The 18,025-nt window shown below is 48.5% G+C and overlaps 1 protein-coding gene across 2 annotated transcripts in view; it reads left to right on the forward strand.

The window, feature by feature from the left end:
- TRERF1 (transcriptional regulating factor 1) overlaps nt 1-18,025 on the forward strand; it is a 234,884-nt gene that overhangs the window by 196,230 nt on the left and 20,629 nt on the right. The window contains exons 8-13 of one of the 2 annotated variants that reach the window (XM_011943599.1): nt 910-1,218; nt 4,574-4,955; nt 6,104-6,170; nt 7,209-7,348; nt 7,480-7,583; nt 9,674-9,749. In XM_011943599.1, coding sequence (XP_011798989.1) covers nt 910-1,218; nt 4,574-4,955; nt 6,104-6,170; nt 7,209-7,348; nt 7,480-7,583; nt 9,674-9,749 — 1,078 coding nt within the window. The remainder of the gene's footprint in view (nt 1-909; nt 1,219-4,573; nt 4,956-6,103; nt 6,171-7,208; nt 7,349-7,479; nt 7,584-9,673; nt 9,750-18,025) is intronic. The other variant, XM_011943605.1, reaches the window with a different exon arrangement.

Consider the following 18,025-nt stretch of genomic DNA (forward strand, 5'->3'; position numbering starts at 1 on the left):
AAAGCCTTTTAGGGCATCCTAGCCTCTCTCTGCCTCCTGGAGAAGACAGCAAAGGAAAACATGTAAATGCAATATTATTTTTAAACTTCTGCTGCTTGACACACCCAAGACCAGGCCCACTGGGGCCTTCCAGATTAGTGGTCAATGGCGAGAGAGAGCTAATATAATCATCAGGCTCTCAGCCAGAATTTTCTGTTTACTGATGCAGTGGTGTTTGGCTCACCATCCAAAGATCCTTAAATACCCTCTGGATTATCCAGGTAGGGTATCCAGATAGTAAACTATCCACAAATTTTAGAGTTAGATTAAAATCAAAAAGTTTTCTCAGAATTCTTTTAATATTGTTACTCTTAATTTAAATCTATGGGATTAAATCTCTGTTGACCAGAATTTTTGATTACCCAGATCACTCCATCTCCTGGCCACGCCAGATTATGTTTTTTAAAAAGCTTTTGTCTTTACTTGTTAAAAGTACATGTTTTGTATCTCCAGTGTGGTTTCCTGACCTGAATAAAATATAGGATGGAATGCCTATTTCCATTTTGACAAATGAGTAAACTAAGGCCCACAGAATTAAAAACTCCTACACAAGATCATACCTTTTTTTGGACTGATTACAAGTCCGTGTCCTTTTGTTTAAAAACTGACACAATTTTTAAAAAGTAGTTTAATATACAAGTAATGCATGGTCAAGATTTTTTAACTGTAGAAAATGGAGTCCATGGCCTCCTCTACCATCAGCTGGCATCACTCCAGCCAAGGGACTCAGGATTGCAGGAAGGAAGTCACCCTGCAGTGGTTCTCTATCACGCATACCTGATGTCCTGGAGCCTTTCAGGAAAAGCAAAGTGCATCCCCCTTGTGAGAGCTACTCTCAGCCCAGGATCAAAGCCTTTATTGTCTGTGTAGGAGGAAGGAGAGAAGGTCCTGCCGCCTCAGCCCCAGCCGCCACTGCCGCCTCCGCCTCCGCCTCCGCCGCCGCCACAGCTCCCTCCCGAGGCAGAAAGCCTCACGCCTATGGTCATGCCCGTGTCTGTCCCTGTCAAGCTTCTCCCGCCCAAGCCCAGCTCTCAGGGGTTCACCAACAGCACCGTTGCCGCCCCCTCTGCCAGAGACAAGCCAGCCAGCTCGATGTCGGACGACGAGATGCCTGTGCTCGTGAGGATGACCCTCTCTCCCCCACACTCACCCCAAGGGGCTGCCCCCCGCACGCCTGCTGTGAGTTGCTGCTCTGCCCCACCTGCCTGGGTGGGGACTTCCCTTTGCTTTCTTGGAGATGGGGCAGCCCTTCCAGAGTCACTGACCTGAGCTCAGACATGGCTTGGTCTCTCAGGGCTGAACCCCCATGGCCACATTGGGAACCCCATCCTTGTTCACACTGCCTGCTGCCCATTAAATGCCAGACTAATGGCCTGGGTTAGATTCTGGGAGACCCGAAAGTGTTCCCAGGTTTAACAGAGATGATCATTCAGCTGGGAATCACTGGGACAATCATAGCCATTATTGAAATATGGAAGTACTCTATCCCAGGAAGTAAGCAGCTGTTGCCCCAGGCCCTGGCCCCTTCCTCAGGATCTCCAGATCTCCCAAATCCACAACCAAAGAGGTAAACACTGTCGCAGCAGGCTTCCAGGCAATAGCCCTGGCATCCATTCTGACAATCAGCCTTACTAGATGCTTAATATTTTGTCTGCTTAAATACCCTGGAAAACCTAATTCGTTAAAGTTCCCAAAGTAGTTCCACTGAGAGCCTAATCTCAGGAAAGCAAAGAGATTTGTTTTTCTCACTCACTGTTCTCCTTTCTCCAATTCTAAGTGCTTCACTCAAACAGCTTAACTTGGCTCTGGGAAGGGTTTGTCTCTCTGTCTGTCTCTCTCTCTCTGTCTCTCTCTCGGCCCCTAGGGAATTTGTGACCTGTGTGGTTGGGAATATCAAACCTACCCCCTCCCCACAAAGTGGCGTGTTGGGTCATATTTGTCCTTAGGAATAGGCAGCTGCTGAGAATCCAGGAGGCATAAGGGTAGGCTGGGCCAGGATAGAGGGAGAGAGGATAATGAAAAGAACTAGAAAAGTCCAGAAAAAAGCCTTTATGGTTATCTATGTAACATCAAGTCCTCAAAAGAAAAGAAACTGATGGAGAACTGAGGGGAAGATTCTCATAAGCTGTCAGGGCTTGGGGGTCAGCAACAGGCAGAGATGAAATGACACATCCAAGCTCCCTCTTTGCCCAGGGAAGTTCCTGATTTGGTGGGAGAAACAGTGTCTCCTTGGGGAAACAGTTCCCTTGGGGAACTCTGAATAAAGGGTTCATAGTCACATGGGGGTCAGAGTCTCAGGCACATACTCCACCCACCCACCCATTCAAGACGGTAAGAGAAAGACAGGGGCAGACAAGAAATGGATGCCTCAGGTGTGACTGGATGAGAATACACCAGGGTAGCCAAAGTCATTAGGGACTGGGGAGGGGCAAGAGAGTTTGCTCAGGAGATCATCATTAGAATTCTGAGCAGGGTTTTGAAGGAAGGGATGAACTTGGCTTAATGGAAGGGTGAGAGAGACCTCGTTGGTGGGGGCGATAGGCTGAAGTGGAAGCATGTAGGTGAGACTGAATACATGTAAACAAGGCCCTGGCACTTGATGTAAAGCAATTAAAACATCCAGGAAAGAGCCCCGAGTGCCCATCTCAGCTTGGCTCCTAGCCAGCTGGGATGAAGACAGCTGAGACCTGCCCCCACTCAGAGCCTCAGTTTACTCCCCTGACCTTGGTGGGGTTGGACTTATCAGTGGTTCTCAGCCTTCTCTGTGGGCAGCTTTTTAAAGTTTTCAGTGGTTGGCCTCACCCCCAAAGTGTCCAAATAGCTTGGTGGGATGGAACACTGTAAGTGCTTCCTCTCAATTGACAACCAGACTTGACATCCTGGGTGGCTTCTGTGGCCCAGTGGCTCAGAGCCTTGCCTGGAGGATTGGAAAATCCAGGTTTAGAGCTGGAGTAAGAGGACAAGAAGCTGGAGGAGAAGGAGCCCAAAAGGGACCTCTGGCCCTGTGATCAGAGGTCTGGATTGCAGTGCCGTGTTGAGATCGTATGAGGTCTGCATGTTCTTGGATGACTTTATCTGTTACCCGGGAACAGGGTGTATCTTCAGGGCTGCTCCCCTTGTCGGGGGCACAAGTCTCCTTCCCCCATTCTCCCCAGCCCCTCTCTCGCCTCAGCCTCAGGCGCTGAGGAGCCCTCTGGTGGAGAGAGGAGGCAGTTGAGCGCGCTGGCCTAAGGAGGGCCCCTGGGGGTGAGCCGGGGGTGGGGACGGGGGTTAGGAACCTCACTGTGGAGCCGGGAGTCTGGGACCGTCTGCTCGCTCCTCCTTTCCCCACTCTCTGCCTCCCTAGACTCCCCTCCTAGAGGCCAGGATGGCACCATGGAAGGCAGAGAAGCTGAGGGAGAAACGTAAGGGGGCAGAGCCTGAAGCTCTGGAGGGAGAGGAGTCCAGAGCAGAGGAGCCCATGGGGCAGGTCACATGACCATGGTCAGCCCTTCCCATCACCCCCTGCTGCTTCCTACCCAGGCGCCACCCTGGGCTCAGGAGTCTCCAGGACCTGCAGCTGTGACTGGCCTCTGGCCTGCAGGGCCTGAGAGGGCACCCCAGACTGCCCAGAACCTTCCCTCAGGTATCCCCGTGGCCCCTCCCAACCACACCGCCTCTGCAGCCACACCCAGCTCTTGACTTTTCTGGGCTGATGCTACCACACAACCCGAGTCTGTTTCTGTTTGGCTTTGGCATGCCCTGCTCATCTGTTTACGTGCCTATGTTTACTTATTAGTATATATGTATCCATGTGGCAGATCCTCTTTCCAGACTATGCTTGGTTCCGCTGCCATTAAAATAAACTAACTCTCCTGACAGGAAGCCAACCTCAGAGAAGAGTTTGCTACAAATAAGCTACGAGTTCTGGGAGCAATAGTGAGGGTGGTGACGGGGGAGGTTAACCAGATCCGTTTTTAGGTGAGCACATGGAAGGGCCCTTAGAGGTCATCGAGGGCGCTCCCCTGTGCTGAAAGTGACCCAGGAGAGCCCGGTGTGGGTCGCTGGCCTTGGGAAACTTGGCTAGACTTGAACCCCTACTTCCTGCCTCACAGGTCTGGGTCCCAGCTTCCCTGAAGAGATTATTCAGTCCCCTTCTCGGAACATGTGGTATCTGTTCCTGATGTCCATCCCTGGGGAGCAGTGGGGGAATTAAAGAGCCCACTCAGCTGGATTCCACTCAAACAGATGGGAATGTAGTGATAAGCAATAAAGAATTTGAATTTATTATTTCTTGCCTACCCACTATTCCTACCACCCCCAGCTCTTTCAGAAATTGGGGGTTTCTTCCAAAACCTTAGTTTTCTCCCGAGTCTAGCAACCAGAACTCGCTTTCCCTGAAATGGATGTGGTCAGTGTGGGGGCGTGGGGGGGGGGTGTGGTCAAGCAGAAGGGCTCTCTGCTTAGACAGTAGAAGGCCCTCTTCCCTGAACCTGGGGAAATGGCCTGCGCGGGAAGCTGAAGTATTCGAATCAGATCGTTGTTCCCGTTTTAGGAAATCCCCAGGAAGCATCAGCCCAGCGTGCCCAAAGCCGAGGAGCCCCTCAAGACCGTGCAGGAGAAGAAAAAGTTCCGGCACCGGCCGGAACCACTCTTCATCCCGCCGCTGCCCTCCTACAACCCAAATCCCGCCGCCTCCTACTCGGGCGCCACCCTGTACCAGAGCCAGCTGCGCTCCCCGCGCGTCCTCGGGGATCACCTGCTCCTGGACCCCACCCACGAGCTGCCCCCTTACACGCCCCCACCCATGCTGAGCCCGGTGCGCCAGGGCTCGGGGCTCTTCAGCAATGTCATCTCCGGCCACGGCCCTGGCGCCCACCCGCAGCTGCCCCTGACGCCCCTGACGCCCACGCCACGGGTGCTGCTGTGTCGCTCCAGTGAGTCACCCCTTTAGCGTCCTCCTGGGCTCTGGGTGCTGGGTAGAGTCCTGGGAGACCTCGTTTTCTTTAGCTTTCCCATTTATCCCACAGACTTTTGCGGAGTATTGACTGTATGTAGCACACACTGCTGGGTGTTAAGAAAGACTTGGAATGCATAGCCCTTATCCTCAAGGGAATCGCAGTCTAATTGGGAGACAGATGCATAAACTGATCACTACAGTCTCTAGGATACGGAAACAGTTGAAATGTTCACCCACTTTCTAAGACTGCCAGCAATGATCGTGCAAGAAAGAAAAAATGAGGCCAGGCGGGGTGATTCACGCCTGTGATCCCAGTGCTTTCGGAGGCTAAAGCGGGGGGATCACCTGAGGCCAGGAGTTGGACACCAGCCTAGCCAACATGGTGAAACCCCGTCTCTACTAAAAATACAAAAATTAGCCGGGAATGGTGGCGCGCGCCTGTAATCCCAGCTACTTGGGAAGCTGAGGCAGGAGAATCACTTAAACCTGGGAGGCAGAGGTTGCAGTGAGCCAAGATCAAGCTACTGCGCTCTAGCCTGGGGGACGAGAGCAAAACTCCGTCTCAAAAAAAAAAAAAAAAGAAAAACGGGGTGTGGTGGCAGGCACCTCTAGTTCCAGCTCCTCAGGAGGCTAAGGCAGGAGAATCTCTTGAACCTGGGAAGCAGAGGCTGCAGTGAGCCGATATAGCGCCACCGCACTCCCGCCTGGGCAAAGAAGCGAGACATCTCAAAAAAAAAAAGAAAGAAAGAAAATGTACTCAGTAGATGTACAAATAAGATTAGGTATTAAATGCAAGATCAAGCCTTGACATTTTAGCATGCTTTATGAAAATCAAGCGTAGAGAGTCTAGGCTCTCTTTCTGAAGAAAGAATAATTGCATAGAAATCGTACCGCTTGGGTACGACCATTGTGGGACAGCTGGCTTCTCCTCACCCTGTGTGAGCAATGGGTAACTCTAAGTTATTTAGCACCATACTCCACCCAGCTCCCTGGAAACTGTCAGGGGTAACTCTGGCAGGAGTTGGGTAGGAGAGGAACTCTGTTATGGCTGGTTAGGTAACTGCTCATTTGCTTTAGTCTTTTTCAGCATTCCTTCCCTGTTGACCTCTGATTTTTGTGTTTTAGACAGCATCGATGGCAGCAACGTGACGGTCACCCCAGGGCCTGGAGAGCAGACTGTAGATGTTGAACCGTAAGGAAAAGTCAATTACTCTTTAGAACAGAAGCTTCAGCTTCTTGAGAAGTGTAGTTAATACTTTTGTAGTCAGAGGATTACACTGAGAGAGCAGTTGTAGAAATTGTAGGATTGTGGTTATTTCTTGAGTACTGTTGTTTCCCTACACAATGGTTGCCAGTATTTTAAGGCCTTTGCCAAAGACCAGATACATGGTCAAAGCATGAAGCCCTGTATTCAGAGAGCCTGGTGTCCCTATGTCTGGCTCCATAGGCAGTGCTTTCTCATCCCCAGTGATACAGGCATCTCCCTCATTCTTTAAGAGGCACCTTCTGAATGTCCTCACTTCCCCCTCCCCGATTCTTGGCCCAATTATTGGCCCGTCCTCCAAATGGGCTTGTTAAGTACTTTAATTTTGCATAGGCAGTGGGTGGTATTAGGAGAGGCAAAGGTGGTTATCTTCATGGATAGGCACAGAAAAGAGGCCAGGTGGTAGAGTGATGAGTAGATTGAGTCAGGAATCGGAACACCTGAGTTCCAACACCATTTTGTAATTTGATCTTGATCCAGTTAACCTTTCTAGGCTTTAGTTGACTCGTCAAATGGGAGTAATTATTATGGCTTGCTTACATCACAGATCTCTGTGAGGTTCAGATGGGATAATGTCTGTGAAAGTGATCTGAAAGAGACAAAAAAAATGAAATGAACGCTTTGTATTTGTCCCCTTTTTTTTGTGGTTAAATGGCACCATTGGCCATGCTCTGGGAAACCGTTCTCTTGGAATTAATCACCCTCCCTCTCCCAGTTACAGGGAGCCATAAAAGCCCCAGGCCAACTTCCCCCTTGCTCCTAAAATATTTCTCCATAATCTTAAAGCTGTTCCTTATCCCAGCATAAAAGCCATGTGTGGAATCTTAGGGTCACACTCTGAGGAAATGCCCCTGCATTCTTGTAGAAAGAACTAGTTTCCTTCTTTTTCAAGTTCCTGACGGTTGCCCTTGGCTTGAGCCATCAACTTGAAGACCACATTGTTGTTTTTCTTCTTGTCATTTAAAGACGCATCAACATTGGCTTGAGATTCCAAGCAGAAATCCCTGAACTCCAAGATATCTCTGCCCTGGCCCAGGACACACACAAGGCCACACTGGTATGGAAGCCCTGGCCAGAACTAGAAAACCATGACCTCCAGCAAAGAGGTATTGGCATATGGGAAGAGCTGGGTGGGAGAGGTTTGATTCTCTCATTGGCATCACTGGCTCTGGGATTGGTGTGTTTTCCATTACACTTAGCTCTCTCTGATGCACTGGCTTCTCCTTATTCCCAACAGTGGAGAATCTTCTGCATTTGTGCTGTTCCAGTGCATTGCCAGGTGGAGGAACCAATTCTGAATTTGCTTTGCACTCTCTGTTTGAGGCCAAAGGTGATGTAATGGTAAGGAACCATGAAAAAGAGGCTTTACAAATTCCTGAAGAGTATTTTCTCAAGTTTCAATATTGTCTCATGTACCATACAACCAATTTGTAATGGCCAATCAGCGTGTGATGACCAATCAGCATGCCTCCCTATTCCTTCTCTCAGTGAGTAGGTCAGGATGTTAAAGCCTATAGAAAAAAATCTCCAACTGGACTTCTGTTTCCACATCTGTTCCTAAAGTTAAAACTGTGGGTATATCTGTCCTAGGACATTAGAATTTCTTTTCCTCGTCTTGTATTTCACTTCAGAAAACTGAGTCTCTCCAGTGATGGAGGTAGATGACTTTACTGAAGCAGAAGTTGGTCTAAAATAGCCTATCGTACTCTGCTGATTCTTCTTCCCTACTATGGAAATCAGCCAAAGTTTGATGTTTATAGAACTCTTTTCTCATCTAACCAAAATGAAGTGTTTACTGTTCACCAACTGGTTCCATTCTTCCACTTTTAACACAGTTCTGCAGATGTTCCCAAACCCAGGCCTTAGTGCTGTCTTCCCAAAATCAGAGCTAACAGTTGACCTGCTCAACCTGGACTTCCTTTTTTTTTTGAGACAGAGTTTCACTCTTGTTGCCCAGGCTGGAGTGCAATGGCACGATCTCGGCTCACCGCAACCTCCGCCTCCCAGGTTCAAGCAATTCTCCTGCCTCAGCCTCCCGAGTAGCTGGGATTACAGGCATGCAGCACCACGCCTGGCTAATTTTGTACTTTTAGTAGAGACGGGGTTTCTCCATGTTGAGGCTGGTCTCGAACTCCTGACCTCAGGTGATCCACCCACCTCGGCCTCCCAGAGTGCTGGGATTACAGGTGTGAGCCACTGCACCCGGCCTTTTTTTAAAGATGGAGTCTCGCTCTAACACCCAGGCTGGAGTGCAGTGGCACGATCTCAGCTCACCACAACCTCTGCCTCCCGGGTTCAAGAGATTCTTCCTCAGCCTTGCTAGTAGCTGGGATTACTGGTGCATGCCACCATGCCTGGCTAGTTTTTGTATTTTCAGTAGAGATGGGGTTTCATCATGTTGGCCAGGCTGGTCTCGAACTCCTGACCTCAGGTGATCCTCCCATCTTGGCCTCCCAAAGTGCTGGGATTACAGACATGGACCAACGCACCCAGCCTCTACCTGGACTTCTGACCAGATCACTCAATCACTAACCTCTGTTTCCCCTTTATATAAATACATGGTAGTAGATCTAGCTTCCTGCATTTTGATTTTATGAAAATGTGAAAGTAAATGTCCCAATACTATGATACCCTTCAAGTATTTCCTAGAATGCTGAAGAACTGTCCTTAACCCTTTGAGATCAGTGTGGCAGAGCAGCACTTCTCAAACTTTTAATGTGCGTATGCGTCACCTGGGGAATCTTGTTAAAAATACAGATTCTGATTCAGAGGCTTGGGAGTAGGGCCCAGTTCTGCCTTTCTGACTAGCTCCCAGGTGAGGGAGGTACTCCTGTTCTATGGACCACACTTGGAGTACCAAGATTCTAGGCCCTGCTCTGCTCCGAAACTATCTGCTGTTCAACTCTGCCTGTGGCATCTTTTAAAAAGCTACTGAGGCTGAAGAAGGCTGATTTGAAACAGTTTATTTAGCTAGGCTCTCTGGATAGACGGTGTGTGTGTAGTACAGTTGTTACTGATGCAGCTGTTTATGTTCAGCTGGAATGAAACATGATTTTTCTGTAAAACAGTTACAGATCACCCACTCATTTCCTCGGAACTCTTGCCCAAAGACTCAGCCTCCAGTCAGAGGAGGCCCCACTCATCTCTGGGGCTGGTGGGATTTTACCAAGCAAGAGTCAGGTCTTTCTGTTTTCCTGTGACATAAACAACTGGCTTCAGGCATGGATGGGGAGGGTGTTAGAATGAGAGTCTTACTGGGTGCTGAACAGACATGAAACCCTAGTTAGGGTAGTCTCCCTCTGGGTTTCCTTCCAGTGCCCCCACCCCTGGCCTCCACAGTGCTAACTCCATTTCCCCTTTGAGTGGATGGTCTCCGTAAGACACACAGACCTATTACTGACTCTTGACTTTTCTCTCCCCTGGGTCTGCAGGTTGCTCTGGAAATGCTGCTGCTGCGGAAGCCGGTCAGGTTAAAATGTCATCCTTTAGCAAATTACCACTATGCTGGTAGGTTGCCAGGAGCCCTGTGCCCTGTTGCCTCCTGACAGTGGGTTGCTTGCATGTGTGGTTGTGTCACTTTCTGGTAATGGATAACACCGGTTCTGTCCTAATCACCACTTGTGATCTCAAGGCCTCCTAAGGCAGAGCTGTGTCTGTTGCTTTGGCACTGTTGGCATTTTGTCTGTTGGCATAAGCTCCTGCCCCTTGTGGGTGTGCCAAGACCTGGGTGATCATGGACAGTGCCTGCACATGTGGCAAGGAGACTAGTGCATGAGACCAGAGAGAGCCACACAAGGTACAATCAGCAGCCCCCTGGTTTTGGAATCAGTAGCCATGGGTTCAGATTCTACTGTACCCCTTGGCCAAGTACCATGGTCTTCTGCAGCCTTGGTTTTCTCACCTGTAAAATGAGACTTGTATTCCATCCTTTATAGTATTTTTGTGAGATTAGAGATGGTATATGTAGCCCAATGCCTGGCACATCCTAATAGCATTTATTACTCATTTATCCAATAATTATTTTTGGAACACTTACTGTGTACAAGGGACTTGCTAAACACTGAGATGCATCAGTGACTATGACAGACATGGACAGAGTCCTATGTTGTACAGCTCAGAGGCTCTGAGGAGGAGGCAGTTATTAAATAATGGATCACACTGACAAGAAAGACTTCATACACGCAGGGTTTTGTATGTGAATTAATGACAGTACCACAAAAAGAGGGAAGTAGAAGACACCTTCAAGATTTAAATGGACTGAGAATTGTGAAGAGTGAAGGAAATAGGTCGGAGAGCCTAAGAAGTGACCAGTGACACTGAGGTCAACATTTTCATTTCCATGTACTAACTGTTCCTTCTGAGGGTCTCCACGAACCTACACTAGTTCTTTATTTTGGAGGGGGCTGAATTTTCAGTGCCTCTTGATTTTTAATCACTTGAGGGTTTCTTTGGTGCTCTGGGCAGACCCTGCCTAGGCAGGTGCCAAATATGTGGGCTTGGGGACCTAGCTATACCTTTTCCAGTCTTTGGTCCGGGCAGCCCAGTGAGGGCCTCTGTACAAATACTAGCTTGCTTTCTCCACCAATATTTGCCTCATCTACTGTGCTCCTCCTCTGTCATGAACGAGCCTTCCTGCCTGTTATCACAAGGTAGACCTCAAAGCCCTTCTTCCGAGGACAGTAAGCCCAAGATGTCTGCCTGTAGGTCACTCCTGGAGCTAGGCCAGTACAGAGTAGATACATGGAATAAGAAATTCATCGCTTCTCCGGTGGCCTAAAGGAGCCAGCTTCTTAATATTGTCTCCATCATTTCCTGCTTGGTGTCTGTCCCAAGTGTGGGTAGAAAGATTTAGGAGTTCTCCCTAATCTGCCATGGAAACAGTTCAGTCCTCTCTCTTAATTTCCAGCATCATCTGCTACCCATTGAACCCTGAGAGGCCGTCCAGCCTCCTGGAGCCTGTCTCAAGCTTCTTTGCATGATGGTGGGCCAGTGGATTGGCTAAAAGGAGTTTCCCAACCATGTGCTATGACATGCTCCTGCTCTCAGCCCTCAGAGTGGCTGGGGTCACCGGAGCCTCTGGGCTGGTTAGCTCCAGCTGTGAGCAGCTTCATCTGGGATACAGTTCTCCTCTGGTTCTTCCAAGTGTACCAAACAAGTATTTTATGTGTATCATGACATTAAAAAGGTCAGAAAGCTGTGTACTAGGAGCACCACACACCCCAGTCAAAACAAAATTGAAAAGACTAAAATGTTACCAAAAACTTTGAAACAAGGAGGCCCTAAACTCTGCAACAATTAATTGATCTCTTGAGGTTAGGGGATTCTAGCTAATTCCTTGCCTGTCCCTTGCCCCCTTCCCCAGCCGGCAGACCAGGAAGGACTCTGCTGTTTCCTGCAATCATTTCAATCCTTGGAGGCAAAAGAGGTAGAGCTAAGCTCTGAAGGGTTGACGTCTCCAAGAGAAGTGTACTCATCTATGTTTGCCAGTCACTTGCCTTCTCCGGGAAGTGATGATAGACTGGGACCCAGAGAATTTTCTAGAAGTATGAGCAAAAAGGGCAGAGGTCACTGGTCTCTAAAGTCTGACCTAAAACAATCTCCTTAACAGTTTCCTTCTAAGCCACAGGGGAGGCAGCAGAGTCTTCCCCATCACATGCCCCAGCCACCACCTCCTTCCCCCACTGCTGAACCCCCTCATTTGCTTCCTAGGTGTCAGCGAATCCCATCCCTATGGCCACATTCTGCTTTGGCCTTTGTGCTGAGCCCTGTTGGGTTGCTCCCCAGTAGTGACTGCCTGTTGGCTTAATTGCCACCTTGCTGGGACCCTATCTTCTGGATCTCCTTTGGCTCCTGACTCTGTGGCTGTGGCCAGTATCACCCATCCTGAGTCCCAGTCCCAAATTTTCTCTCCAGGCTCCTAGTCATCTGGAGAGGGAGTTCAGGTTTCCCAAGCCTGCCTGAGCCTGTCCATGTCAGGGAGGGAGGCTGTAAGTTTGGGGAGAAAGACAAAGACACAGGCCTATGAAAATCACTTCCTTACTTTACTCATTATCTTCCCTTTCCCACCCATTCCAAGCCATTCATTAAGAAAAGGAAGAAGTGACCAGTGCTGGGACCCAGGAGAGATGTGCTATAGGAGAAGGACCGATGTGGTGGGCAGCTCACCCAAATCTAGGGGCTGCTTGCCAAGGCCACATGAACCCTGTACAGGATCCTCAGAGGAAGGTGCTGTTGCAGTGGCTCCTGGCACTCAACCCACACCACGATGCACAGTCCAGCCGTCTGTTGCTCTCAGCACCCTCCCACCCATGTGTGGTTAGCAGTTGTGTGTAGTGGTTCCCAATTAGCACTTGGGTGGGGAAGGGCCAAGCATGGGGGAGTCAGGATGGAGAGGAAGCCTGGTTGTGATTCGATGGATTGCAGCATGCTTGACTTTTTTCATTGAACTGGTCATTCCTGCAGATGGGTGAAGAGTGGAGGGGTGTTAGAACTGACCACGGCTTCTTGGCAAGTGTTCAACAGAGTCTACTTATTGGACCTGAGCATAGCCCAAACACCTATTGAGTCCTGAAACCCTGACCTGACTTGTGGAGATGGAGGAGACCTGGAGGAAATACTCATTCCGTTGGAGAGGACTGGTCTCTTCTGCCTTGGAAGCTGCTCCAGTTAGATGAGGAGACAGAATTACATGCTCAAAAGAGTAATTTGCAAGAAGCACAGCTGTGATTTCATTTCCCAGGCATCCTTAGCCTGTGTCTGTAGCTAGACAGTGGTCCCCTCAAGGGTAGGACTGAGTTAATACTCTTTTACTTTGCCTAATACGGCACTAGTTTAAATTAAAAAAAAAAAAAATTGCCTAGTGGACAAGCTCAAATTCTGGATTCAGATTGAGGCTTCCCCCTTTTTACCCACAGAGAAAACTTTGGTAGCAGCCTTCTTCACCTTGCACCCCCCAAAAAATTACTCAACCTTCACCCACTATTGAAAACCCTGTGTGGAAATGAAAATCTGGTGTAAAAACAGTCCTCCTTTTTCTACAATGAATATGTCTGTCTTGTGTAACTACAAAACATTATCAATGGGGCCAGGAACGGTGGCTCATGCCTGTGATCCCAGCACTTTGGGAGGCCAGGGCGGGCAGATCACTTTAAGTTCAGGAGTTCGAGACCAGCCTGGCAAACATAGTGAAACCCCATCTCTACTAAAAATACAAAAATTAGCCGGGCGTAGTGGTGCATGCTTGTAATCCCGGCTACTTGGGTGGATGAGCAAGAGAGTTACCTGAACCCGAGAGGCATAGGCTATAGTGAACGACGATCACACCACTGCTCTCCAGCCTGGGTGACAGAGTGAGACCCTGTCTCAAAAAAAAAAAGAGAAGAAAAAAATTATTAATGGAAGTTTTAAGAAAGAAAGTCCCTCTAAAAGATACTGTGTCCAAACTTTCCCTCACCCCTCCATGTCTCTTTTTAATTGCCCGGGTTCACTGTAGATTGCCCCCAAATTAACCACAGTCCAGAGCCTGTTTCCCAGCAACCGAAGGTCAGAACAGTTTTCCTCTGGATACTGTTCCAGCACCGTTTCATCCAGTTAATTAGGTTCTTTGTAATTAGCCTTAATCGTCTTGTTAGGGGCCCCTGCTGGTAATAGCCCAATAGCCAGGAATCCCCAGGTAGAACAAATGAGTGCAGGGGGACTCTCAACCCACGAACCCTGTGTGCGTGCTGAGTGGGCAGCAGGGATCCTAGAGAGAAGGGAGGGTGTGGGGGGGTAGTTGAAGGATATGGGAGGATTTGAGGCAACCCCCTGCCTCGGTTTTGTATTTTATCCTGGACTTTGTCCAAGATGCAAGATCTAAGAAGGGCCGGCTTAGAACCTTGTCTAAGAATGAGGAACTTGTCCCTGTCAGACTCCAGGAAAGAGAGACATCTGAGCCTTTCCTTAACTTCAGATTACAGAGGGATTTTGGAGGCAGGAAGGAGAAGACTATGGATATAATAAGCAGCCAGGAGTGAGACTGTGGATAAGAAATACACAGAACAAGAAACAGGTGGGCTTGGATGCCACTGTCCACATATCGGCAGGGGTAGCATATGTCTCATACCCCTGGGCTGATTTGGAATCTGCTCTCCAAGTGCCCAGTGAAGGTTCAAAACATGTATCGGACACTTAGGACCAAACCTGTCAGTCACAGAGTGACTGCCACCCTCCCCATGTCACGTGGGGAAACTGAGACTCAGAGAAGTTAAGTAGGCTTGCCTGGGATCACAGAAGGAGTAAGTAGCAGAACCAGGTTCACAACCTAAGGTGACTAAAATCACCCTTTTTATCACAGTTCAGTGATACTGTTTGGGGAGAACACATTCATATGTTACTTACCTGTCCGAGGCTTTAGCCTGGGAATTCAATCCAAGAGCCCAGGGATGGACTCTCAGCCTCAGTGGGCAATCCTGTGACCAGGAAGCCAGCTCTAGTGTGAGAATGGCTTTGTTGCCCGGCCAAGCCTCTGTCCCTCAATTTGTGAACACCCTGTTGAGCAGACACAAACACATGCACACACACAGCACTGTCATTTGCACCAAAGCACAGACCCTAGGACTATGCAGAAGAGCCACCTCTTACTCTCTTAAGAGAGTACTCCCTGACCCAGCCCTGTATCCCTTGGAATGGGAGAGTCACATAGAGGGGCAGGGAGAACATGCAGCCCACTCCAGCTCAGTACGAGTTGTACAGAATGCACATTCCAGAACCAGGAAGCCACCAAATCCAGTGTCAGAGCAACAGTCTTAAAAACCACCAGGAGTCAACAGGGAGAAGGTCTCCTTCCCCCACGAGGTTTGGGGATCGCTCCTAACAGATGGGCAGGAAGTTACTTCACCTGTGGAGTTGCATCTGGCAAGCAATTTGGAAACATGAAGGGACATGCTGCTCAGAAATCGATAGGCCTGGGAACGGAACACTGCTTTTGGGGCCAGAAATCAGGTAATGAGCCTGGCAGGTAGAAAAAAGTATATCCACTGCAGAGACTGGCTGAGAAGGCTAGATGGCCCTGTTAGTGTCTTGTCATGTCTTAGAGCTACACTCTAACTTAGGAAACTGATGATCTGGCTGCAGTTGGAAAGAATTTCATTGATCTAGTTGAGGGTTTCATCAGCAAAATGTCTCCTGATTCCCCATCGGAGATGCAACTGAGGGCCACACAGATTCTGGACCTGCAGCAGGGCAGCAGTGCAACCTCTGTGTAAGCTTGCGTGAGTCAGCTGGTATGACAGACTGCCATTGTGGTCGTTCTTCCATCATTCTCTTTCTGACTCCTCTTACCCATTTGCTCTTTTGGTGGATACCTAAAAGGAACCATGATTGTTGTTTGGTTGTTGAGCTGAATTGTTGGTTATTCCTTTCTGTGTCCCTCTTTCTGCCTTTGTTCCTGGGTAAGGGGACCCCAAGGCTTTGAATGTTGGACAGAATTTGAAGAATGGTGATGGAAGTGCTATAAAGCCTCAAATCCCACCAACCCCCTGTGCTCACATGCACTCCGGCAAGGATTCTCCAAACCCGCAGCCCCCCGAGGCTCCCTGTTACTGTGGTCTGCACAGACAGAGCTGTCCAGTCCTCTGGAACCCATGGAAGATGACTCCCTTCTGCTGAGGATTCATGAGAAAGCTGCTTTCCTTCTAGAAGTAAAGAGATAAGTTTGCAGCTGGGCAGAGTGGCGCACATCTGTAATCCCAGCACTTTGGGAGGCCGAGGCAGGCGGATCACTTGAGGTCAGGAGCTCAAGACCAGCCTGGCCAAGTTGGTGAATCCCCGTCTTTGCTAAAAATACAAAAATTAGCCAGGTGTGGTGGCACGCGCCTGTAGTCTCAGCTACTCAGAAGGCTGAGGCAAGAGAATCACTTGAACCCAAGAGGCAGAGGTTTCAGTGAGCTGAGATCTTTTCACTGCACTCCAGCCTGGGTGACAGAGCAAGACTCCATCTCAAAAAAAAAAGATAAGTTTGCAAACCAATTAAATTGGGTGGTCGCCCTGCTTTTGTAGACATCTGACCCCGCCCAGCTGTGGAAAGCATATTCTGAGTCTGGAGCCAAAGCTCCTGGCTTGAGGACCCATCAAAGAGCTGCACAAGGAAGTTGTTTATTTCAGAAATGTGAGTTTATGTCACTGAGCCATATATTTTCCTAAGGACCCTAGGCTCCCCACCTGTGGTCTAAGGAGGCCGCTGCCTGCACAGAGCATTTTCGCCTGATTCACTTATTTTGGCCAAACCCTACAAGGGAAGAGGTGATTAGGGTTTCCTGTACTGCAGCCCCATCAGTTGACCATAGCAAAATGGAAACCTTGGACTTGCCCAGAAAGGGAGGAAAGATATTATGGTTTGGGGTACTAGTGTATGCCACTAATGAAGTATAGTGAGGTGGGGTACTAGTGTACCCCACTGATGAAGTGTAATGAAAGATATGGTTTGGGGTACTAGTGTACGCCACTAATGAAGTCTAGAGACGTGTAGTGAGATCAGAGCCTTGGCTAAATACCATCCAAAGAACCAGAGATGTGGAGAATTCAGCAGGCCAGAAGAACAAGACTGAGTTTTCTCTGAACCAGCCACAGTGGTGGAACCTTCCCTAGAGCCTCCAGAAATAGGAGTCCCCTTAGAAGTAGACCTTATTTCTTGCCCCAAACAAGCCAGTACCATTTTATATTATTATCTGCATATCCTGCTTTCTTTCGTGGAGGAAAAAGACATAAATATCAGGTTTAGCCAGTAAGGCAGATGCACTAGCCCAGCAGTGAAGCCTCTCCCTCGTCGGTCAGCAGATCTGTCAAGAACTGGCTCCACTCACCTCTCCAGCCTCATCTGCTTCTGCTGGAACAGTATACTTGAACCAGATTAGATTACTAATCGTTCTTTGGAAACCTCCATTTCCTCATCTGTCAAATGGGCTCATCATCATAACAATCTTACAGGACTGTTAGTAGAACCTGATGATGAATAACTGAAGTACTTAGAACCTGCCACATAGTAAGCACTTAGAAATGTTAAGCTATTTTTCCTAGCACAGCATCTTGCTTGTAATATACACCTAATAAATATCTGTTGAATGAATGACTGAAGTGCATGACTTCGCTCTTGCCTCTGACTTTGCATATCCTGCTTCCTCTCACCAGAATACTCTTCCATCTCCTTATTGCCTGACTTGCTTCTATATGACCTTTAAAACTCAACTCAGATGTTTTCTCTACCTGGAAGCCCTCCTGGCTGCCCTGGCCCTAACCTGAGTGTGGTGTTTCTCCTTTGTGCCCCAATGACACCTCACCTTTACCTGAATAGTTACAGTTACCACCTTGAATGTCATGACCTACTTTTTTGTCTCCCCAGTAGATTGTGCGCATCTCGAGGGTAGAGGGTGAATCCAGCCACACCCTGAAGGGTACTTGCTACATGAATGCTTGCACTTGTAAATATGATCATTACATTAAAATTGTCCCTAAAATGTGTTGAATGCTTTTTGTTTCCCAGTGATGATGCTGGGCACTTTTTGTGCATTATCTTCTTTAAGTTTCACAAAAATCCTAATCAGTAGAGGCAATTATAATTATTCCTGATTGTAGGTAACAAAACAGGCTTAGGATGAGTAACTTGCCATGGTCAAGGCCATAGTTGAGACTTGAACCCAGGTGTCAGAGTTCCTAACCATTATATCACACTATCTTTTTGTTCAAATGGGAAATTGATATGTATTATATCACTTGCTCTGTAGTTGTATTTTGTAACTTAACTAAAT

Source organism: Colobus angolensis, unplaced genomic scaffold (assembly GCF_000951035.1).
Source record: "Colobus angolensis palliatus isolate OR3802 unplaced genomic scaffold, Cang.pa_1.0 Scaffold105, whole genome shotgun sequence".
In the NCBI taxonomy this organism is placed as follows: Eukaryota; Metazoa; Chordata; class Mammalia; order Primates; family Cercopithecidae; genus Colobus; species Colobus angolensis.